Source organism: Solanum pennellii, chromosome 9 (assembly GCF_001406875.1).
Source record: "Solanum pennellii chromosome 9, SPENNV200".
Taxonomy (NCBI): domain Eukaryota; kingdom Viridiplantae; phylum Streptophyta; class Magnoliopsida; order Solanales; family Solanaceae; genus Solanum; species Solanum pennellii.
The window spans coordinates 79,782,913-79,807,918 of NC_028645.1; the positions used below are offsets into that span (position 1 = coordinate 79,782,913).

The following is a 25,006-nucleotide window of genomic DNA, read 5'->3' on the forward strand; positions in this document are numbered from 1 at the left end:
CCTATACATACATACATTATACAGTGTGTGTATAGTTGAACCTATATTGAAAGGTGCAATCTTGAAGGGGTTTTTCATATTTTGTCTATTTTTTTACAGATTGTCACATTGACACTGTACCAACTAGAGGATAAAGAGAGAGAGAGGAAGTGAATGAGAAAGGGAGAGCAAGAAAGGAAATGGGGTAAGAGGGAATGAAGCAGCTAGTTGGTTCTTGAAAATCATAGCTGCTAATCAGACTTCTGTTAATTCAGATTTCTGTTAATCTTGGGTAACTTTCTGATTTTGGTTTTTTTGTTGTAAAGATCCAATCTTTTTTGCTTGTTTTTTTGATGTGGAACTGTTTTCTGTGTTTGAGGTTTTGTGTGTCAATGTCACTTGTTGTATCAGTTTTTGGGTTGTAGATTTTGTTGTTCTGGTGGGGTTCTTGTTTGATTCTTAAATAAAGATTGCTTTTTTGTTGTTTTCATTTTGCTCATTTGCTTAGTATCTTTAGTTTTCATGTTGGAGTTTTGTAAATCTTGATAATCAGGGGGAAAAAAGGAGTCTTTGTTAATTAAGAGTTAATGAAAATTTCTTCATTCTGATTTTGCTACTTTACAAGTCTATTTATGAAGCCTTGATCAGAATTAGAAGTTGCTTAGAAGTTCCCCTCTTTCTTGTATGGACTTGATGAATCTTGTCAATTGGTGAATTCTGGGAAAATTCTGTTTAATTATGATGTGCATATCAGTTGAATCTCTATGAGATATACAAATGGATAATTTTTCCATGTTTTTGAGATATTGATACTTTATAATTAACATTTTGTAATGTATGAGGCTTGATTCTCAATCAGTTGTGTTTTTGCTGTTCAGGTTGTCTTCTGTACACTGGCATTGGAACTTTTGAGTTGAATAGTAACTGTAGCTGCAGCTGTGGTTGTCTGGCAGAGCAGGTACTTTGCATTGATGTATTAGCTTCGATCCTCATTTCTCATAGTTATGATCTCTAGGCCTTGGTCCTGTACCCCAAAATTGTTTTTCATTTTTTTTGCTTCTTGTTGATATTTTGTTCTTTTCTATCTTTTGCTTCAGGGGCTTGGTAGTTGAGCACTTTAAAGTGTAAAATTTCCAGTATTTTGCAAGAATAAATCCAGTTGTTTTTTTGTTCTTTGCTGGAGTCATGGCAACGTTGCCACATTCCAACTCCAGGCGCAAGTACTCGTGGTGGTGGGATAGTCATATCCCTAAGAACTCAAAATGGCTTCAAGAGAATCTTACTGGTGAGTATCTACAGACTTGGTTCCCTTTGTCTTTGTTCTCCTTGTCATTGCTTTATTTATTTTTTTACATTTTTATCAGGACAACGAGATCTCTAGTGTTTTTGATTGTGTCTTCTATGTTGTGTTTTTTTACCAAATCATAAATAGGGATTTCTAAATACAGGATGATTGCACTCGAATTGAACTATGATTGTCGGACCTGATACCATCCGTTTCTTGCATTTCATAAAAGCATCAAAGAAACAAATACATTTGCCTCCTAGTGTTTGTTATTGTATTGTGTTGAAAGGTTTCATACACGCTCAAGTGTGTCCCTTTTATTCTCAAAACATTGCTTCATGCACGATCAGATCATACTCCTTTTTCAAATGCTTTGCCCCGTGTCTCCCTTTATGTTTATTCCCTAAGATTTTGTATTTACAACGTTGCCATTGTGGGGCATATGTATATAATGTGCCTGGGAATTTGGTTTCCTGCAATTTTTTGGGGTATTCAAGTTAGGAGGTTTTTGAATTGTAGCGATCGTAAAGTTATCTCTGTGTGACCTATAGGTATGGGTTTGAGCCCCTTGGTGTTGGATCTTCCCCCAACCTGCATGAAAGTGGGATGCTTCTCACACTGGGCTGCCCTTTTTTTTTCAACATGGGAGGTTCTTCACCCGAGTATTTAATGTGTGTATCATTGTTCTATTGGCCTTCTCTACTTTAGGTTACATTTGCACAAAATGGTTGGAGTGCCTACATAACTTATCTTTCTTCCCAAAAGCAAGACTACCATTCCAAGGCTTTTTACATTGAGTCTATGTTCTAACTAGTCTTTACATAATGTCCCCCTTCTGACTTCTGAGGTAGATCTTCTCTGAAGGGTGTTTTGGGCTTTCCTCAGACTTTTCACAAACTTAAATTGCATCTTTATGTTTTTAAAATTTCCACAGGGGACCGCAAGCCCTACTTAGTTTACTGAGAAAGGCAAAGGCTTTTGAAACTAAATAGGGACTTCGCCTTATTGATTTAATGTCTCCTGCTGGTTTGACTGGACAAGTTTGTACGAACTCTTTGTAATGGATGGTCTCATCCAAAATGAGGAATTAACCTGTTTTATCTATTATTTTTGCAGAAATGGATTCTAAAGTGAAGGCAATGATCAAGCTCATTGAAGAAGATGCCGATTCATTTGCAAGAAGGGCTGAAATGTACTACAAGAAAAGGCCTGAGCTAATGAAATTAGTTGAGGAGTTCTACAGGGCATACCGGGCGTTAGCTGAAAGATATGACCATGTATCAGGCGAACTTAAGCAGGCTCAGAAAACCATGTCAGAGGCATTTCCCGACCAAGTACCGTTTCTTCTTGAAGATTCACCAGTGAAATCCTCCGCACATGCAGGAGAGCCACATAGTCCAGAAGTATTGCGTGGAGCTCATGATTTTCCTGATACAGGTGACTTGCATCAGCACGCAGTGGGGTTGTTGCTGTCAAGAATGCATGCTGTACAGAAGAGTGGTGATGATAAGGGAGCAAGTGAGTGGGGTCTAAAACAATTGTATGAGATGCTTGGGGCTGGAGAAGAAATGCTAAAGAACTCGAAGTTCCTCGAGGGAACGTTAAAGAAAGGATTGAGCGGCAATACAGAAGAAAAAGAACAAAGTTTGCATTCTCAAGTTTCTGAATTATCAATTGAGAATGAAAACCTCAAGGCCAAAGTTCTTGCTGAGTCAGAGCGTGCAGGTCAAGCTGAAGGCGAAGTTCAAATGTTGAAAAAAGCCCTAGCTGGTGTCGAGGTGGAAAAAGAAACTACATTCCTGCAATATCAGCAATGCCTGGAAAAGTTGTCTGCTGTAGAGAGGGATCTCAGTGCTGCACACGTGGACTGCCTTAAGTTCAATGAACGAACCAGTGAAGCGGGAAATGAAGCTCAGAAGTTGAAGGAATCACTTATCAAACTGGAGGCTGAAAGAGATGCTGCTCTGAGCAAGCACAAGGAGTATTTGGAACGGATATCCAGTTTGGAGGATAAAGCTTCTCAAGCACATGAAGACACGAAAGGAGTAAATGAGCGAGCAATTAAGGCGGAAAGTGAAGTTCAGCATCTGAGGAATGAGATCTGTAAATTAGAGTCTGAAAAGGACTGTTGTTTTCATCAGTACAAACAATGCCTGGAACAGATATCTGAACTTGAGAAAAAACTCTTGCTTTCTCAAGAAGAATCTAGACTCTTTAGTGAGAAAGCTGATAGAGCTGAAAGTGAGATAAAGAAACTGAAAGATCTTGTTATGGAGCTAACTGAGAAGAAAGAAGTCTCAGTGCTTGAGTATAAAAACTGTCTGGAGAAAATATCCAAACTTGAGAATGAACTATCTCGTGCACAAGAGGATGTAAAACGCCTTAATGGTGAGCTTTCAGTCGGTGCTGCTAAGCTTAGAAATGCTGAAGAGAAGTGTTTTCTGCTGGAGACATCAAATCAGTCATTGCACTCTGAGGCAGATAACTTGGCAAAGCAGATAACTATGAAAGATCAAGAGCTTTCTCAGAAGCAAAGGGAGCTGGAGAAACTTCAAAGTGATTTGCAAAATGAGCACTTGAGGCATGCACAAATTGAAGCCTCACTTTTGGCTTTGCAAAACTTGCACTCTCAATCTCAAGAGGAGCAGAAAGAGCTGGCATTGGAGCTCAAAAATGGTCTTCAACTTCTGAAGGACATGGAAACAAGCAAACATAGTTTGGAAGATGAACTTCGGAGAATGAAGGATGAAAATCAAAGCCTGAGTGAACTGAAATTATCCTCAACCTTTTCTCAGGAGAATCTGGAAAATGAAATCCTTAGCCTGAGGAAGATGAAAACGAGACTCGAAGAGGAGGTTGCTGAACAAGTGGAACTTAATAACAAACTTCAGAAAGACATATCATGTTTGAAGGAGGAAATCAAGGACCTAAACAGGAGCTACCAGTTTTTGGTGGAGCAAGTGAAGAGTGCAGGTTTAAACCCTGAGTGTATCGAGTCTTCAATGAAGAACTTGCAGGAAGAAAGCTCAGAGCTGAGAATAATCTCTGAGAAGGACAGAAAGGAGAAAGAAGTCCTTCACAAAAAGCTGGAGGACATGGATGAACTTCTGAGAAAGAAGGCTCTTTTGGAGAGTTCCCTCTCAGACGTGAATGGCGAGTTGCAGGGATCGCAGGAAAAGGTGAGGGCACTTCAAGAGTCCTGCCAAAATCTCAATGGAGAAAAATTGACCCTTGTTGCTGAGAAAGGTTCTTTGCTATCTCAGTTGCAAATTATAACTGATAGCATGCAGAAACTCCTAGAAAAAAATGCTGTTCTTGAGAACTCTCTTTTTGGTGCAAAAATTGAACTTGAAGGTCTGAGGGAAAAATCCAAGGGATTAGAAGAGATCTGTCAATTGCTGAAGAATGAGAAGTCCAATCTTCTTGCTGAAAGAGGTAGCCTAGAGCTTCAGTTGGAAAATGTCGAACGGAGACTAGAATATCTGGAATCAAGATTTACAGGATTGGAAGAAAAATATTCTTGCCTGGAAAAGGACAAAAAAGCAACTAGCTTAGAAGTTGAAGAACTGAGAGTTGCAGTTGGAATGGAGAAACAAGAAAGGGCAAAACTTACTCATCAGAGTGAGACCCGGTTACTGAGTATGGAGAACCATATTCTTCTCCTAAAAGAAGAAAGTAAGTGGCGGAAGAAAGAATTTGAAGAGGAGCTTGATAGAGCTGTGAAAGCCCAGTGTGAAATTTTCATCCTGCAGAAATTCATCCAAGACATGGAAGAAAAGAACTACACTTTATTGGTGGACTGTCAGAAACATGTTGAGGCATCAAAATTGGCTGACAGGCTGATTACAGAGTTAGAGAATGAGAGCCTTGAGCAACAGGTAGAAGCAGAAGTTTTGCTAGATGAAATCGAAAGGTTGAGACTGGGGATATATCGGGTTTTCAAGGCCCTTGACAATGAATCTGATTTTGTATGTGAAGATAGGGTGGAAAATGAGCAAACATTTCTTCATCATATTTTGGGGAATATCGAGGATCTAAAATGTTCACTCAGAGAATGTGAGGATGATAAGCAGCAGGTATTTATTGAAAACTCTGTTCTCGTAACTTTACTTACACAGCTGAAATCAGAGGCCTTTGAACTTGAGTCAGTGAAGAAATCTGTAGAGAAGGAGTTCAATATCATGGCAGAGAAGCTTGTCACAGTGCAGAAAGACAATCATGAACTTCTGGAGATGAATAAGAAACTGGGACTGGAAGTGAGCAAAGGCAGTCAACTAACCGCTGTACTTGATGCAGAGGTTGGGAGTCTCTGTGTCAAGCATGATCAGTTGCAGACAGTTTATGTTGGATTAAAAAAGAAATACTCCCAAGTTCTTGAGGAGAATAGAACTTTGTTGCAAAAGATCACAGAGATCAGGGAGGAGAAATTGATGGTGGGGCAGGAAAATGATACACTCTTACTCGATACACTTGCTCTTAGCAATCTCTCTACAGTTTGGAGTAGTTTTGGTAGCGAGAAATCTGCTGAGTTGAAGTCAATATCTGAAGATATGCACAATCTTCATTGTATTATCAGTGACTTTGACAAGGAAATGGGCATATTGAAGGAGAAGCTGGAAATGAAGGAAACTGAAAACTTACTCCTGAAGGAATCAGTTCAAAGGCTGGAAGAGGACCTCTATGAAATAAGGGAATCAAACAATCATTTGAAGTTGGAACTTTCCACTGGAAAAGAAATAATTGATAAGCAGGAAGCAGGACTCTTGGAAGCCAAGCAGAAGCTTATAGCATCTGAGAATTTGAACTCGGAATTGTGTACGACTCTGGATGTGCTAAAAACTGACCGTCAAGAATCCATACTGACAAATGAAATTCTAGAAAAGAAGATGCTTGAAATATCAAGTACAAATACCACTCAAAACCAAGAAATTGAAGTCCTTCGGGAAGTGAATATGAACTTGGTAGCTGAAATGGGTAAGTTGCATGAAGAAATTGAAGAGCAACGAATGCGAGAAGAATATCTGAGTTCGGAGCTTCAAGAGAAGAACTGTGAGTTTGAACTATGGGAGGCAGAGGCAGCAACCTTTTATTTTGATCTCCAGATCTCCTCCGTTCGTGAAGTGCTACTGGAAAACAAAATGAATGAGTTGAATGAGGTGTGTGAAAGACTCGAGGATAAAAATGCTTCCAAGGGTTTGGAGATTCAGCGAATGAAAGGAAAAATGATCTCGATGGAAGGTGAAATTGGAGAACTGAAGTCACAGTTACACTCATATGCTCCTGTAATTGCTTCTCTGAGGGATGACATTGTTTCACTTGAGCATAATGCTCTGCTCCTCATGAAATTTAATCTAGCTCGATCTCAGGAAGCGAAGGTAATGTACTTTATCATACTTTATCATACTTTATCATATATAAGCAGTGTTGGGTTTTTTCTTTTTTCTCTATGTTTAGGTTTGATTGGACTCTGGTCTTTCTGTACATGCCCATTGCCTTGCAACATCATTAAGTGATTTGATTGCTCAAAAGTTTCTTCCATATTTTCTGAGAGTCATAACATGCAATAGATTGCCTTGAACAAACATTACTTTAACATTCGTATTATCATTTCGGAGTTGACTTGTGGTATACTTGAAAACTTAATTGAAGTGCTCCAGAACATATCTAACGGGAAGCATCAGCATTCCCAAGTGTTATTCTCATTTACTTTTTCTGTTCTTGAGCTTCAAAGCTTAGAATGTCGCAGTTATCTCCAACGTTTTGCTGAAATTTTGTTCTTTCTGTTTGTATTTGCAGTGTGTTGAAATTGAGGTTCAGTCCGGTCAAATTAGCTCCAACAAGCTGACAGATGGTCATTCTATCATGCCAAAAGGCGTTCTTGATTTGCAAGAGCTGAGGACTAGGGTTAAAGCAGTTAAGAAAGTAGTGGAAGGCATGAACAGGCCTGTTTTGCATCAGCCTTTACACATAAAGCCTGGTCGAGATAGTACTGCAAGTGAAATTGAGTCGATAAAATCTCGGCCCAGTTTGGATCGAGAAAAACATGAGGTTGCAGGAAGGAGGAGTCACCAAAAGGAGCATGAAGATGACCGTAATCGACGGAAGACAAAACCCAAGTCCTTTGAAGCCAAAAATGGGACACTGATGAAAGATATACCACTTGATCATGTTTCTGATAGCTCACCAGAAAGAATTAAAAGAGCTCATTCTGCGGCAGAGAGAGTAGATGATCAGATGCTTGAGCTGTGGGAAACTGCAGAAGGCGGCAGCCTCAGTCGTAGCGTGAATGATTTGAAGAAACGGGCAAATCATCCAACAATGGGGGTCCCTATCATTCACAACCAATTTAGGAACTTGGAGTGGAGGGGCAAACATCCACCTACAGAATCAGAAGTGGAGAAGGAGTTGGGTGTGGACAAATTAGAGTTATCAATGAACTCATCTGAGGCAAATCAAGAAATGAACAAGAAGATTCTCAAGCGACTTGCTTCCGATGCAGAGAAATTAATGAGTCTTCAATTGACTGTTGATAGTCTGAGAAGAAATTTGGAGGCAAACAAAAAGGCCAAAAAACCCAAAAATTTTGATTTTGAAACAGTTAAGGAGCAGCTACAAGAAGTCGAGGAAACAGTCGTACATCTGGTGAATTTGAATAGCCAATTGATGAAGAATACAGAGGAAAGTACATCCTATTCTCCAAGCAGTGGTTCAGCAGACTCGAAAGAGGTGATGAATACCCGTCAGAAGCGAGTGTCAGAACAGGCAAGAAAAGGGTCTGAGAAGATAGGACGGTTGCAGCTAGAGGTTCAGAAAATTCAGTACATTTTGCTGAAACTGGATGACGAAAAGAAAAGCAAAGTTAGGAGCAAATTTTCCAGGAGCAGTACGGGGATCATACTGAAGAACTTCATCCATATCGGGAGGAGGAACAGCGAGAAGAAAAAGAAGAGTCCTATGTGTTGCTTTAGACCTTCAAGTAGCAGCAGCAGCAATAATGGCAGCATCAGATATCGCGTCTAATGGTTCTAACTTTTCTTGAAAAAACTGATTCTTGTTTAGTTTTAGGGGAAGTGTTAAAGAGTTAGGTTGGATCTTATTCCAAATAAGCTTTGTTCTCATGGCTATTATTTCAGTTTTTTAGACTTTTAACTGCCTAAAGAATTCTAGCAATGCTTTTGTGCTTTGTAATTTTAATCTTTCTGAAAGTGTTATCAGTTTGATGGTGTATCTAATATTAGGTGTTGCATGGAGCCACTATGCTTCAGCGTGTGCATATACATTTCTGGAAGCCTCTTATCTTAGCTACTTTCTTTCTCTTTTTTGCAAATTTGTGTGCATTTGTCTTCATAAGCTGATTGGGAAACTGATAAAATAGAAGGGAGGTGTATAGTGGTGACCTTTGAGATGGACAAAATGAAAAAACGAGGCTGAGATAATTTTGACATGTGAAGAGGAGCATGAATGCTCCTGTCAAGAGGTATGTATATACACTTTCTTTTATATCGAACGCTAATCCAAGATTGGGAACAAGTTATTCCAATATCATAATCTAGTCTAGGTATTCGGTTCACTAAATTAATTAATTAAAAATAAGAAATACAAAGTATATTTTAGAATGTGTAATTAGTTTAAAGAAAGATAAATTAGAATAAATTCATTTCAAATTTTTAACCTTTCTAAAAAATTACCCGGTATTAATAATCAGATTAAACTTTTTTATCACATAGAATCAGTCAGATATAGAAAAAAAATACAAAAATAAAGATTGTTCCAATCTTTTAATAATATATTTCTACAATTTATCCAAGATTAAAATGCTTATTCCATCCACCAGAAACTCTAAGTGGCGTTTTTACTTGACATTTATAAATTTAAAATTGTATTTGGTTGACGTTTAAGCAAAGAATATTTGAAGTATTGTTCATACTCGAATGTACTAATATAAACAAATTTGAAATTGGAATTTTCATATCACACGTTAATTATCAAATAAATTATATTTCTTCCAAATAAAGTGAATACTGGAAACAAATAGAGAGGTAATCTGTAAAGCATCAACCATTTTACTGGGAAATATCATATAATGTAGTATAAAATTTCCTTCTGAATCTGTTCCTACTCTCAAGAAACAAAATAAGTAAAATACATGAAGGTAACCTACTAACTCATTTAGTGAAAAACTATTTAAGCCACAAGCAAGTTCATAAAACAGATTATGAAAATCTTTAACATATTTAAGCACCAACTACTTCAGTTGGCTCAGTTGCAACGTCCTCTGCGGGTCTATCCACCTTCACACCGACATCTTCTGAGTAATCACCGTGAACCTATCACAACCAAGAAACAGTAATCTCCACATTAATACACTGAAAAATGAAGAGTTTGGTAATACTGAAAGTGATGAGAAATGGAAGTTAATATTAGTTGAGATGGGAGCAACAAAACTACCTCCATCAACCTCCCAAGGTCGAATTTAGGAGCCTTCAAGATCTTGACCTTGCGAATGAATACATTCTGCAAAGGGTAGATGCTTGAAGTTGCCTTCTCAATCTCTCTACCGATGGATTCAGGAATGAACTTCAGGACCAAGTCTTTCAAATCACACGATTGTGCCTGGTTAACCATGATCTCACGCATCTTGCGACGAATCTAAAAACAATTATTTTGAAAAGAGTAGAGATCAATGGTTTTAGCAAAATACAGGATGGGGAAGTGTAAGCACCAGTACACATTCCAACATTATTTCTATTGCTTACTTGTGCCCATCAAAACGAATACTTGAGAAAATTTAAACAAAAGCATTTCCATTTATCTCATAACTAATATTGCTATATCACAATTAGAACAGAACTTGTTAAGATTTGAACAAGCAGTTGTATTTACCTGGCGAATCTGGCTTGACTGCGCATAGCAGGTTCTTTTTTGTTGGTTTGGACGCTTTTTGGTAAAGCCAATGCAGAACATTCTCAAGGTGTAGCTATCAGTTGTCTTAACGTCCACATGAGCCTCAATCAATGATTGCCATTTCTTTACCAGTGACCTCAATTTATCTGTGGTGAAGTCCATACCCTGACCATTTTAACCCAAAAAAGTTGGTAGGAGGATTTTGATAAGAATACGTAGAAAAAAAGTCGAGTTCATTGTCATACATGAAAGTTTGTCAAGACATTTCTTCCTTGGACGTCTTCAGCTCTCAGACGAATCTTCCTGAAGGAGTGATCTTCGTCATTCTGAAGATCAGCCAATGAAACTTCGAACACACGATGCTTCAGGCCTTCTGAAGCAATCTGTAATGAAGGACTAACATTATGATACGTTGAATTGTGTTTTTATATAGTTCACAATTCACATCAACTACTATAGCTAAAAAAGGGTGAATCCCTTAAATTTGTGAATCAAGAAGCTACTAATACTATGCCCATAATCTAGCCCAATTTGACTCAAAACTCAGATGACGTTGAACTCAATTGTTCCTTCTGTATTCTGGGAGACGGCACTATTTTTGCTACGTAAAGTTAACTTTGATATAATATAGTTAGCATTTTCAGTAGAAGAGACCTTCCCCATACGTCAAGCTTCATCTAGATTTCTCAATCCAATTAAATGACTAAAGTCAACACTCTTAACCATGTTTAAGAAAAGGTTAACTGAAGATTCTAAAATCACAAAACTCGCAAATTTCTCAGCTACACGATATAAGTTAATTCCACTATATTTAGCACAATGACACATCAGATCAGACTTCATCTGTTTCTAAGCCACTAAACGTCATCAATTGATCATAAACAACAACCAGTCAATGAAAAAAACTATCAAAGAGGACTTCAATTACTCACCAATATTCAAAACCACGTAAGCGAACCACTAAAATACCTATGTATCTCTAACATTCCAAAATATATATTATATAGCAAATGTATGATATTCTTAAAATTAAGACAGAAGCAAATAATACCTTTGTACCCTGTGTACGGGTAACAAGGGTCTTCCCTACATTGCGGACACCAAATACTGATGGAGCCTTGATATCATACCAATCCTTTTTAGCATATGGATCAGCTCTGTACCCACCAAAAAGAATCAAATCAACAAAATACAACAGCATCATCATCATACAGAGTGTAATTCACAACCGGGGTACAGGGAGAGTAGAATATAGAGTGGCTGTTTCCGATAAACCCTTGGCACATATCTTCGAAAAATGAAATATGGAAATGCAACCAAATAATACGATAACTGAAGCAATGAAAACAATAGGTAATATTATAAGGGGACTATACAAAATAAACATTTAAAACATAATTAACAAAAAAGATTCAAACTTTGGTATAAAACTAAGGAAAAAAGAACTTACGCCTTCTTCTTTCCTCCTTTTTTGCCTTTGGAAATTCGCTTGTTCTTACTGTAATACAACAAAATTGCAAAAAAAAAAAAGGTTAGAGATGAAAAAATTGTACATTGAAGCATAAATGTTGAAAAAAAAAGTGATTTTTGAGTTGTAGAGAGAGAAAGAGAGTATTACCCGACGGCCATGGTCGAGCTTCTGAGCTATGGTAAGAGAGAGAAACACAGAACTATAGTGAGCTCGACGACGGCTTCAATGGCGAACCCTAACAATTTAACCCTAATGAGATCTTATTGGCCCATTCAGATATTGGGCTTTTTATTAACTAATGGGCTCAGTCTTTTTTACAAAAATTAGTTTTAGCCTGTGGGCTCAATTGACTTTTCTTGGTTTGTGGTTGAGAAGGGTGAGGGTTGGTATTAGTTAACAACCTCGATTTAGCGAGTCCTTTATTTCGTGATGATTTATTGACGTTATTTTTATATTTTGTCTTTGTGGATCAAGGAGAAAAGGAGATTGACGAAAAGTGGAGTTTAACATGAAAGAAGCAAGGAGGTCCAAACTCTTTCAAATATATAACATGAACTACGATAATGTAGTTGAACTCTTATATCGATTTTTGAATGAATTATTCTTTTCAAGGAAGTAAATCTTTGTATGCTAGGGAAGACGACAACAAGTTCTACATTATGTTTCGATGGAACGGAACGGCAAGGTAAGCAGGAACTTATCAAGATATTTTATTTAGATATTTGAACTAAGACATTTTTCAATTGAACAACTCAACTTTCAATAAATTGTCCAAATAAACATTTTTCGTTCAAATTATATCTTTTTGAAAAGTCGTGTGTGTTCTCATTCGTCTATTAGATGAAGGGCAATGTGCATATTTTTAAAAATAGTATGTGGTTTCAAATTATATTTTGAAAATAATAATAAATACACATCTTAGTTTATCACAATTTATAAAATCTCTACCATTTTAAAAAATTATAAAAATCTTCTTGGACAATCATATTCCCTATCGGATACATCTCTCATTAAGTAATGTATATTTACAATTCGTGAGTTATGTATATGAGATCCTTTAAGGGATTTCTGATGTTGGTAAAATAATAGTACAAATTAACTCTTAATAATAATTAATAATTTATGTAATTTTTATTATTGTTTGCTTCTTGAATTAGCCAATGAGGTGTTTAAGGCTGAAGAATCATACTTAATAATTTATATAAAAGATTAACTAATACATCACAATGTCACATGGTACGATTATTTGCATAAAAGAAAGGGGGAAATTAAATAAAATACAAAGTCTTATTAAATCGCTTAGTCGTACAACATAATCAAAGTCAATGTATATATCCAAATCCAATGATAGAAAAATGAGAAAATAAAAAAAACAATAACCAAAAAAAGAAAAAAAGTCTAACTTTCTTACATCTATAGTTTATTCAACGAACAATTTTTTTATTCCTTTTTTGCCCTTTCAATACAAAACCTATCCAATCACATAAAACCAAACAAAAGTCAAATAAACACAACTCCTCTTACCACTTAAGGATAATGATAATAATGTGCTTTTGGTGGTGGCGGCGGCGGTGGCGGCGGTGGTGGTGGTGGCGGCGGCGGTGGTGGTGGAGGTGGCGGTGGTGGTGGTGATCTACAACCAAATGAACTACAATTCACCGGACCTCGCGAATAAAATGCCTTACATTCATTTTCTGAACGTTGTGATGGTCGATATGGTATGCAATTTTTCTTATCATTTATATCCTTCAACTTGAGACAAATCTTTGGTTCACCACAAAAATAATTATAAGAATAAGTAAAATTCTCCAACTTTGGTAATGAACAAATACTCATCGGAATCTCACCGGAAAACTTGTTATGTGCCACGTTAAGATGTTCCAATTTCTTCATTTCACCAATTGATTCCGGTAACTCACCAACAAGCTTGTTAAAACTCACATCAAGAACCCTAACATTTTTCAATAACCCTAATTTTTGAGGCAAACATCCACTTAAACTCGAATTCGAGAGAATAATTTCATTTAATGTTTTCGACATTTTTGCTATACTTGATGGTATACACCCCGTTACGTTAATATTAGCCATAACCAAAGCGGAGACGGGTGATTTACCTAAGTTTTTAGGCCATGAGAATTGAAATTTATTGTTGTTTATGAATAATGCATCGAGTGTTCGATCCCAAAGCTTCGTAGGGATTTTTCCTTCGAATTGGTTGTATCTAACATCAAGAAATTTCAAAGAAGGAAGAGATAACACAACGGAAGGGAACTCACCACAAAAAAGATTGTTACTCACGTCAAGTTCGAATAAAATTCGAAGTTTAGAAAAAGATTTTGGGATTGAGCCTTGAAATCTATTGGAATTTATATGAAAGACGGCTAAATCTGTCAATAAACCAAGTTTTTCATGTAAGTATCCGGAGATATTTGCATGGTTTAGGTCAATTCCAGCAACAGTTGTGATATTAGGGTTATCTGGAGCTGGAGCACAATAAACCCCGGTGTAGTTACAAACATTGTAATCATACCAATCTTTTGTGAAGTTTCTTGGATCGGAAGTCATGACATGTTTCCAAGCTTGTAAAGCTATGTAAGCATCGAAAAGTCTAGGGTTTGGTTCATATTTGATTGAAGCTTGAAATGAGGGTTTTGAGAAGAAGAAAATGATGAACAAGAAGCCCAAAAGTGCTAAGTTGATGAGTTTCATGATTTTGTGATGTGTTTTAGGAGTTTAGGGTTTAAGATAAAGTTTAATGTTGGAATATGTTTAGATAGATGCCATAAAGGGTTGATATTTAAATGGCTATTGGTGGAGGCTAAGTGTATGGTAGAGAAAGTATATTTTATTTAATTAATGAAATTAAATAGTGATTAGGAACTAGACAACTACAATTAGGATATTCAAAATTGACCATATCTTACTTAATGCTGATTTTTTTTATTGAAAATAATTTGCTAGTTGGTGATTATAATTAATATAATCCTAGGAGTTTTCTTAAGGGAAGTACTACTAATAAGAGTTTTATTTGCCTTAATGTCTATATCCTTAATTTAAACAAAATAAGATATGGAAATTGGTATATTATACATTATAGACAAAAAATGATGATGTTAGTACAAATTGTTAGAAAGTTTAATGGACATTAGCTTGTGATCTCACCAAAAACACGGTTTTTAGTAATTTAATTTAGGGGCTTAGTATTAAATTAGCTAAAGTTATTGGATTATTTTGTAAACACACATCATGTTTTTCAATGTCCTTGAGTCATGGAAAGGCCAATGTTGGATTTACAGTGTCACCTTTATAACGGTGTTGTTTGTCTGAATTTTCTAAAGCTTTATATATTAAATGTTGATTTAAGTTTGTGAAAAAATAATAATCATTTAGAATTCGATAGTATCGCATATTTAAATGCTCCTATTAAATACTCTTGGTTCAATTTTTGAAGAGAAAAAAATTTGTGCATGTTCTCAATAACCATTACGGAGAGTCATAGACAAGTTAACCATAAAAAAATATGACATTTTCTTTAATTATTCACAACATCGTTAAGTGGAGCATGTCTTAGGTTCTATAATTTATTGAGACTAATTCGTATAATGATAACACATATTAAATGAGTTATCTGCATAATGGACATTTAATTAAGAACATGTGTTAAAAATTGTATATGAATCGAGTTTAATAAAAATACTTTATCATATGTTGATAAAATCTTTAATTGAAACAAATCGTACATACGTAATTTAAGTATCTAAATGTTTTTTGGGACAAGTTTATAATTCGACAAATTGTCAATCTAATTAAGCCGATTTTTTATTTTTATATACCGGGAAATATCTTTATAAAAGAAATATATAACATAACATAATAAAATCGAACTCAAAGAAAACTTAGACCCAATCACAATAAAATGTAATTATATATGATACTAATTATTATAAAAAGGTTGACTATAATAGGAAAAAGGAGGCTTACACTATTTTTCAGAAAAACGAAAGGAAGAAATTAATTTAGGTTTATTATTAACTTTTTTTTTAAAAAAAAAGAAAGAAATTTTATCAGTATGAGTTATGATTTTTAAAACACATGTAGCTAGGAGGGACTGGCAGTGTCTAATTAAATTTAACTGATTATGATAGAGGGAGGTTTATTTCTTGGAAACCCAAATCATAAGAATAATTAAGTAAGAATTAAGAAATATGTTAGTTAGAAATTTGGAAACAATGAACACACAACAATAATGATACTTATATTAGTTAGTACATTGTTATCTAAACACATCATATATATATATATATATATATATATATATATATATGTTTTAATTTGGTATTGCATGTCTTTCATGCATTGACTCAGTATCTTATGATGGGAAAGTTCATTAATAGTCGAATATTCACAATATCGTAGAAGTTGTTTTATAAAGTTGTATAAAAATAATATTAAATATAATGTATTAGTATATCAGATTAATTATATAGATATTATTTTTATTAATTATTTGGTTATGTTTGTATAAATTAATAGGGTAATTAGAATAGAAATCATACTATATAGTGTTAATATCATGATTTTCTATGTATAAAGATTAATATAGGATGTATAAACATAGATTAAAAATAATTGTTTTGCAGTGTTCCTTGTAGTTCTTTTTTTTTTCTTATATATTTTAATTAGTTTGTGGATAAGTTAAAAGCTTACATGGAATCATCTTTGAAATTTTGTGATAGCAAGGAAATTAAATTAACTACTCATTTTCTTGTTGAAGTGGTAAAACTGTAGTTAGTTGCTAATTGAAAGTTTAAAGGTTTATTATTAATCAAAATTAACCAAGTCCTGGTTGCCCTAGCTACTCCTTATTATTTTTATGCTATTTGGTATTCTATCTTTCCACTTTTTTCGCTTCATCGATGACTTAAATTTATAACCTTAAAGTTAAAATTGAAGGAATCTTCGCCTAATTATTGAACACAAGATGTGTGAAAATAGGCTAAGCCAATCCAAACACTCATAAGATGGAGTGTTATAATTTTTTTAATCGAACCGGATCAAACACAAGAAATTTTTGTCAATGATCCCCTTTTAAGATAGTAATTTAGTAAATAATTATTTTTTAAAATTTCTCTTACGATATCAAAATTTGATGTAAGTCATAAATGTTAGACAATAGTATAATATTTTATCAATAAAGTTGAGAAAACATTATATTTGAATCTATCAAACATTATTTAGCACTACTTAGTAGTTAAAAGCAGGTCATTGTGAACTTTCATTTTTTTTTTCTCTCTTTCACATTTACTTTACTGTAAAAAACTTAATTTATTTCTTTTTCTTCTCTCATCCTCTAATTTTATTATTTTAAAATAATAATTTTTTTGGTTGGTTTGAGTTTTTGGTCATCATAAGCAGGTGAAACCTAGCTGGCAAGAAGGAGAGTTTACCACAATGAACTATTCAACCACTGAATTATTATTATTATTATTATTATTTTTCTGAATATCAAATTGCACTTTGATGTGAAATGTGTGTTATTTATTAATCCAACTTGCTTGTGAAACTTAAAAATAAATATATTCTAAAGTCAATAATACTTTGGTTGGAATTTAGCAAAAAAGGAAACTATAATTTGCCTAAAATTGTAATATGCATGCTTAATTAAGCGTTGTTTAATTATTGATGAAAGGGTCCAGTTTAACTATAATAATTAATTATTATGTCTTTTCTTGAAAATGAACCTTTTTAATTTAGAGTTGAGGGAAAAAGTCATTAGTAGAAATAATTAATCATGTATTAAGGTATTTTTTTAAATAAAAAAATGATGTTAAGTGGAAATACGTACATTATTTTCACTTGTTATTGTATTAATTAGAACGTAAGCTGATTAATTATAAAATGACAAAATATAAAGTTCTAATAATTTTCAAAATAGTAACTTTTTCTTGAATTTGACCAATTCTTAAAGTTGAACACTTTTAAAGTCAACTACCAAATCTGAAAGACCAAATTAAATTGGAAGCAAAAAAATAAATAAATGAGATTTTAATTAAAATTTCATAAGAAAACGTGACAATTAATATGGAACATTGGTAGTAATTATTGCTATAAATTTATACTATATGTTAACTTGTTTTAGATGCACCTATATGATGGGGGTATACTTTTATCTCCGATTTTGCGTGTAATTTGTTCAGGATTAATGAATTTCGACCATCTAACGTTAACAATATTTTTTCATTTAAAGGTCAATTATTCTACTCAATTAGTTATAGGTTAGGATATCAGTTACGTTTCACGATTTTTCCTTTTTCTCTCCATCCTGTGTGTACCTATTCGACATTTGCTTTAGGAGCTCACTAATTTGAATTTGTATCAAGAAGATCATCTACTAGTTATAAAGTGTTCCGATCAAAGATAATTTTAATATATTTGTCACCTCACTACAGTCTAATTAATCTAATGGTGTATCTTCCTTCACCTTTCTCCAATTTACATATCTATAAAAATAAATTTTTTAAAAATAAAGGGTAGGCCAAAAAAAAAAAAATTAGACTTAATCAAAATAATTAAGTTAGGTGTATAAGTTGATTACGTTTAAGAGTGGTTGAAGAAGGAGAAAAATGGCTATATTTGACATACCACTATCCATATTACATATATAAGATCCTTTCATTGTCTCTTTTGGCTTGGCATATATATGTCTAAGAATATTTAATTTGACTTTTATTTAGTGAAATATATAATCGACATAATACATCAATAATAATAAACTAAAAAAATTCAAGAGTAAAGGAACCCTGGAATAATTATAATATGACGCTGTTATAATCTTTTCAATAATTGCTATCAAAGTGTGTAATAAATAAATCTTTCACTGTGTAATAGCCTACAGATCACATAAAATGCTGTAAACCGCAGTATATAAGCATTACGCATAGGCTAGATTCAGAATGCATGGAACGAATATGCTATTTTCTTGAAATTTGAAACCTAAGGTTTATATTCAAATGTGAGTCATAATATTTTAGGTCAATTTGAAGCTTAATTTTCAAAACTAATGTCTCTTCTAGAAGAAGAAACAACAGTACTAGAGAAATTTTACATGACATGATGGTCTTTGTTTTATTAATTATTAGTAATCAAGTTGTGATATATATTAGTGAAGAAAAATATAGTATTAAATAAGAACTCAATTTAAAAAAATATATATTTTTCTTGTTATGTCGGAGAATAAGCTTTGATATAATTATCAATGATATAGGGCAAGTTGTGAAGCTTTAGAATAAGGTTGTTCAACCAACAATTAATATGCATTATATACTACAAAACAATGATTTGGGCTTTAGTTCCTACGTGATCAAATAAATCTTTATTTATGTTAACCCTCCAACTTCCAATATATAGTTTTGGGGGAACATTTGTTAGATTGTTTAGCCAACCACACAAACCTAATTATTTAATCAACAAAAAATTGTATGATTATTTAGTTTTTATTTTTTTTATCTGGTGTTCAATACTCATATTAGAATATGTCTTTTGACTCTTTGTCATTTGTTAATGACTAAGAACGCTCCGTATTATAACATGTATCGACGCGTAATTCAGACAAATTTAAGAATCTCTATTATCTACCCGATTACTTTTGTGCTATTGTTACTTAAAAAATCTCTTTTCTTACTGAATTTTGAGCTAGCATTAGTTTTTCTAAAGACCACTTAATAAGAGGTTTCGACTTTTAGAAAAAATTTACATAACTAATAATAATTCTACGTTAATTTTTTTTTATCATATTCAACTAAGAGCCACATTAAGTAAGAGGAAGGACAATTTATAAAGCTAAAAATATTTCAAACGAGAAGCATATAATCTAGATATAATAGCTTTTTATGTAAATCAACTTTGATTTTTGAATAATTTACAACACGCTTGCTTTCATTGGAACATAAAATTTCCCTTTTATGTGGAGTTAGAAAATTTAATGTGCTTATACACATTTTCTTCTTCTTTTTTCTAGTTGAATTTGACATTATTTAAATAAACTATGACCTACAATAATTAATTTTTTTACTAACATAAGAAAACTCATCAATAAGATAATCTCGACCTATGACTTTTAAAGTCAAACCCAATGATATTCTCCACTTGTGTTCTTCCTAAGCTTGCGAGTAATCTTGAAGGGTATCTCCTCGATCCATTTTTTTCCATCACTTTTTAATTAAATTCGTAAATGATATAAACTGATTAGAAATAACTAATTAATTCAAATTTACAATAAAATTGACAATTAAAAATGTTGAAAGTCCATGTAAGCAAGCTTGACTGACAATAATTTAAAAACTATTGTTATTACAAGGACCTGAAATCAAAAATCAGCCAGGGATAGGATTGACATTTAAATTTAACAATTGAAAATTTAAATAAAAAATAAAAGATAAATAAATATCTGTATTAGAAATTATCAATATTTTCTCCCGAATCTCTCTACTTTCTTTTTTCATCTAAGATTTCTTTAGTTTTTCATCAATTTCATGTTGCAATGTCAAATTTTTTTTAAGATCATCATCGAATATTTGAAGATAAAGATTAAAAAATATCAGTATTATTAACGATTAAAATTTGATTTCAATTTATTTTTGTTACGTGTAGTTATAATTAGTCCCAATGGATGTATTGAGTTTTGTTAGAAATATCTTAAGGATTTTGAATATATTTCTAGATGATTAATGGAGGATTTGAAGACAACTCCATCTCAAATGCACACATTATAGTGGAATCCATGTTTCCCAATGAATACCGTTATATATCTAATTGTATATCCGTTTATCTCATGTATATCATGTATATTTATATAAATTCATGAAAACTTGTGTGTGATATATACCTATACACATAATATACATATGATATACACATCTTATAATTGTTACCAAGATTTTCTTTTTCTATGATATACAAAATATACAACATGATATATATGTGTGTCAAACACATTTTACATATAATTTTTATTTTAAAAAAAGTTCAAATCATTTCTAATCTTTTATTTATGGCATTGTCCAAATGTTTTCAAACAATTTCAACTATATTCACTCATAGATGTTAAATCCAAACACAAGGACAAGGAGCTGAGGATGCAACAATGGATAAGAAGAAAGAAGGAAAATTAGGAATTTTTTAGACAAATTCTCGATTGTTTTATTTATTTCAAGTTTTGAAGTAGGAAAATTAGGAATTTTTTAACTAAAGGTATAATTTTTTGAGTAATAATTTGTTAAACTTTATGGACAACTCTTATATTGTATCTACTCTAGTGCTTCTACTAGTACAATCTTTTTTTTTTTTGTATGATATACATATTAAGTCCATTTAATACTCTCTCTTGCTATTTATAAGTTATTATTTTGGATTTCACGTGCATTAAGAAATTAAGTAAATTTATTATTTTATCCTTATTTAACTTTGGAATTCAAATTTTCAATCAATAAATATGAATTAATTTTGTTTGATAAATTAATTTTACCAGTGAACATAAATTATTTGCTTAGTTTTTCTAAGTTGATCGAATATATAATTTCAAGGCTAATAACTCAAAAGAATACAAATATTATAAATCAGTATTTATAAAAATGAATGACATATAAAAAGGAACGAAGGAGTTTTTGAGTCTTTTTTTTTCTTTAATAAGCTAAGGTTAAAAATAATTACTTGTAAAAATTTATAACAAAAAATGATGCAATTGTTGAGTGGGGCCCAAAATTGGAAATGTGGCAAAATTATGTTGTAGAACAGAGCAACAAAGATCTGAGAAAACCCTAGTAAACCCAAAAAACCTCCATAGCCAAGAAGCAAATTGCTGTGATAGAGAAGATGGGAGAATCAGATGCAAAAGCAGAGACATCACTGAAAGATCAGGGAAATGAATTCTTCAAAGCTGGGAATTATCTCAAAGCGGCAGCTTTGTACACTCAAGCCATCAAGAAAGACCCATCAAACGCCACTCTTTACAGGTACGTATTCACTTCCTAGATGCATTTTTTCTGTCAAAGATGTAATCTTGGCTTGTGGGGTTTGTTCATTTTGTGCTGAAAAGTTTGTCATATCACTTGTATGTAATTGTTGGCTACTCAAAATTGATGTTATAGTATTTAGTATGTGCATTTTCATCTTGCCTGTGACTTCGTGGTTGGTTCTATTTCAATTGTGTCTTATCCTGTACTTGTTGGTTTATACATTTATGGATTAGAGTTTTCAGCCTGCTTTTGGATTTTGTGGTTCCTTTTATAATGTGATTTGTCGTTTCCAATGCCGTTAACTGCCTATGCAGTTAGCTTAATTCCAGGATAGCTCTTAATGGGCATGTAACCATAGGCGGGACTAGTCTTTTTATCTCAGGCTGGTAATCCTTACCAAATAAGCAATTGCAATCGCTAAAAGCAACCTATTTCATTCCCTTTTTGGCGTACTTCGTCTTCTCCTTTTCTTCTGTCTATCCATGACGAGATTGTTGGGGTGCCATTGCCTGTATTTGTTTTTTATCTACTAATATGTCTATGTTGATTGATTGTTTTTCTACAATAGAATTGTTAATGGACTTCTAAGTTATGTTTAAAATGCAGCTAATTAACTTCAAGAAGTTAGGGGACTATCTAATTATTTGAAAAATAAATGAAAATTATTGGTCTAAACAGAGTTACTGTCAAAGTAAATCTTACATTTGGCAGAAAAGGAATTTTACGTGTAAAGAAATGTATGGAATTTGTGGTTAGTTATGTGTTGGCTTTTGTTCAATTGAGAACCTAGTAAACCGGAGAATCTTAGCAGCTCAGTTGGTACTGAACTTTCACCTTATTGGTGAGGGTTTGATTCCCCACCTTGTAATCTCCTCCCCCATTTCCCTTTCTATTAAAAACAAAAGAAGAGAGAACCTAGAAACCACTACACGTAGAAATGACTTAGTTGTTAACCATATTAGTATATTTTTCTTACTATTAAGATGTTTCAGATTTTAGAGAACACATTTAAATTGTGAGGCATTCGTCGTCACTTTCCTAGTGCCTTTAAAAGCGAAAAGCGACAAGATCTATGGGGCTTGAAGCAAAAAATGATAACTAAAAGCGCAAACTTCTAGAAATGAAGCGGACAATTTATGGAAGACAATAAGTATCAACATATATGAATAATTAACCTAACTAATTAGTATCCAATATTCAGTAATACAGATATTGATCCATTTCTCAAGAATTGAGATTTAAAGAACCAGCTGCTTCTTGTTGGGATCACTTTGTGTCATTGTTTGACATGTACTCTTCTTATAAGTGCATTTGCTTTGCCCTTGAAGGGATAGCTTCTCGCTTAGCGTAACAATGGCTATTAATAACATTGATTCTCCCCTCCTTGAAGTCTTCTATTCCATGTTGCTCTGACTCTTCAAAAATGCCGACGGGTGCATGTCAGATCCTCCAAAAATAGTGTATTTTTGAAGGATCTGAGACAGGTGCCGCAACATTTTTAGAGAGTCTGAGCAACTTAGCTTTTATTAGAAAGTTTTGAGGTCTATTTCAAACTTGCCAGCTAATTATTATAGATGTGCAATATATAAATTGATTGTATCTATTTTTCTTTTCATAGAAAATATTATTCATTGATTCTTAATACTCGCGAAAATATACTGTTATAGATGTGCAATATGTGGATTGATTGTATCTATTTTCTTTTTCATAGAAGATATTACTCATTGATTCTTGTTTCATAAAAAATTAATTGATTGTACGCCATTTTTGGTGGACAAGATTCTAGACTAGGACCTCCAATCAGGGCAATAGTACAACTATTTGTTTGTATTCTACATTCATTAATTTGATAAATATTAAAGTTTGCAGTATACTTTTCATTAATGTTTCCTTTACGACAATTTTAGGATCCTCCTTCTGTTGATAATTGCTTATAAAGAACCAGAAAAGTAATACACACACATATCCAAATACATAAGTGGCCCCTTAAAGTAGTCCTAATTTTCTTATTCTATCGTTATATCTAGCTTGTGAAACTGACTATTGTTCCTTGTATACTTTTCTCTTTCTTCAACTATGTACAGCAATCGCGCTGCAGCATTTTTGCATCTGGTTAAACTTAGCAAAGCACTTGCTGATGCCGAGATGACGATCAATCTGAAACCAGAGTGGGAAAAGGTATGCTCCAGAATATGTGTGGACTTCTTGTTATCAGAGCAAAGATTTTCTGCTTGTAAAATCACTCAATTGTACATGTAGGGTTATTTCAGGAAAGGATGCATACTAGAGGCTATGGAACGATACGAGGATGTATGTATAAATGTTTCCTCTTATTTATTGGATAACTTTCTTATGTTCTGGTTTTAATATATGTTATTGTGATGTAGGCCTTGGCTGCTTTCCGGATTGCATCAAAATACAACCCTCAAAGTTCGGAAGTATCCAAGAAGATAAAGACACTTACGCAGTTGGCTAAAGATAAGAAGCGCACTGAAGAACTGGAGAACATGAGAACCAATATTGACATGGCAAAACATTTTGATGCGTTGAAATCTGAACTGGTCAGTGTCTTCTGAATATATTTCGAGAGACATATCTGTATTGAAATGTTAATGTATTTGGTCGTCCCTGGAGCTTTAATTTTTTTTTCTCTATGATTGTGGGTTCACTTTTTAATACGGTTTTGGTCAGTAGTACTTTTTATTCATGCAAACTGTGAAATATAACATATCTCCTCATGTAGGTAAGATACTCGTTGCATCACCAGCTGTGTGATATAGCCCTAAATTTAATTTCTGGAAAATGTCTTTCCAGGAAGTTTCCGCATGAGATGTACTAAGCTTGATCCTCCTTTTGCAGTCTGAAAAATATGGAGCTGAAGATGGCTGGAAAGAGTTTTTCTCATTCCATGTTGAAACAGTAGAGGGTGCAGTTAAGTCATGGCATGAAACTTCAAAAGTGGATCCTAGAGTTTATTTCCTTCTGAACAAGGAGAAGACAGACACGGAAAAGTACGCTCCAGCTGTTAATATAGATAAGGTGTTACAACTACTTCCAAAAATTCTCCTCATGCATTTTCCCATGGATTTCAGCCTTCTTCCTATATGTCTGAATTGAATTTGTGAGTTATAGGTACATTGTCAAGTGCAGTTGGATATAACGTATACTATCTAATTGTGTACTTTTATTCATGTGCTAGGCTTTTGAGTCACCCCATACGCACAGCAATTGTTTTGCATTTCTTCGACAGTATGCTGAAGATTCTTTCGCTCAAGCTGCGTGTTTAGTGACACCAAAAAGTATCATATCTTATCCACAGGTAAATTCAATCACTGAATACTCTTTCGGAAGAGC

The 25,006-nt window shown here is 33.4% G+C and overlaps 4 protein-coding genes across 4 annotated transcripts in view; 2 read left to right on the forward strand and 2 right to left on the reverse strand.

The window, feature by feature from the left end:
- The first annotated feature begins 33 nt into the window (after positions 1–33).
- On the forward strand, positions 34–8,562 carry LOC107030912 (protein NETWORKED 1A). The gene is made up of 5 exons (XM_015232125.2): positions 34–271; positions 858–937; positions 1,077–1,264; positions 2,381–6,639; positions 7,061–8,562. Exons 3-5 carry the CDS (start codon positions 1,165–1,167, stop codon positions 8,282–8,284), a joined length of 5,583 nt encoding a protein of 1,860 aa, XP_015087611.1. The 5' UTR covers positions 34–271; positions 858–937; positions 1,077–1,164; the 3' UTR covers positions 8,285–8,562.
- A 742-nt stretch (positions 8,563–9,304) lies between these two features.
- On the reverse strand, positions 9,305–11,922 carry LOC107031735 (40S ribosomal protein S3a). Its single transcript, XM_015233196.2, has 7 exons — positions 11,787–11,922; positions 11,619–11,666; positions 11,220–11,325; positions 10,414–10,551; positions 10,148–10,333; positions 9,713–9,913; positions 9,305–9,591 (listed from the first exon to the last, which is right to left on the reverse strand). Exons 1-7 carry the CDS (start codon positions 11,795–11,797, stop codon positions 9,499–9,501), a joined length of 783 nt encoding a protein of 260 aa, XP_015088682.1. The 5' UTR covers positions 11,798–11,922; the 3' UTR covers positions 9,305–9,498.
- A 985-nt stretch (positions 11,923–12,907) lies between these two features.
- On the reverse strand, positions 12,908–14,404 carry LOC107030643 (leucine-rich repeat extensin-like protein 6). Its single transcript, XM_015231908.1, has one exon. It carries the CDS (start codon positions 14,346–14,348, stop codon positions 13,167–13,169), a length of 1,182 nt encoding a protein of 393 aa, XP_015087394.1. The 5' UTR covers positions 14,349–14,404; the 3' UTR covers positions 12,908–13,166.
- Positions 14,405–21,385: 6,981 nt separating this feature from the next.
- Positions 21,386–25,006, forward strand: part of LOC107029297 (stress-induced-phosphoprotein 1) — a 6,712-nt gene continuing 3,091 nt past the window's right edge. The window contains exons 1-6 of the mRNA XM_015230682.1: positions 21,386–21,649; positions 23,737–23,830; positions 23,912–23,962; positions 24,040–24,213; positions 24,512–24,691; positions 24,852–24,971. Of these exons, the coding sequence (XP_015086168.1) occupies positions 21,510–21,649; positions 23,737–23,830; positions 23,912–23,962; positions 24,040–24,213; positions 24,512–24,691; positions 24,852–24,971 (759 nt within the window). The 5' untranslated portion in view covers positions 21,386–21,509. The remainder of the gene's footprint in view (positions 21,650–23,736; positions 23,831–23,911; positions 23,963–24,039; positions 24,214–24,511; positions 24,692–24,851; positions 24,972–25,006) is intronic.

Coding starts and splice junctions, on each gene's coding strand:
- LOC107030912 (XM_015232125.2), top strand. CDS start 1,165: ATGGCAACGTTGCCACATTCCAACTCCAGGCGCAAGTACTCGTGGTGG. Junction 1,265..2,380: donor GCTTCAAGAGAATCTTACTG/GTGAGTATCTAC, acceptor TTATTTTTGCAG/AAATGGATTCTAAAGTGAAG. Junction 6,640..7,060: donor CTCGATCTCAGGAAGCGAAG/GTAATGTACTTT, acceptor TTGTATTTGCAG/TGTGTTGAAATTGAGGTTCA.
- LOC107031735 (XM_015233196.2), bottom strand. Junction 9,914..10,147: donor AGTCAAGCCAGATTCGCCAG/GTAAATACAACT, acceptor AATTGTTTTTAG/ATTCGTCGCAAGATGCGTGA. Junction 9,592..9,712: donor ACCTTGGGAGGTTGATGGAG/GTAGTTTTGTTG, acceptor TGGTTGTGATAG/GTTCACGGTGATTACTCAGA.
- LOC107030643 (XM_015231908.1), bottom strand. CDS start 14,348: ATGAAACTCATCAACTTAGCACTTTTGGGCTTCTTGTTCATCATTTTC.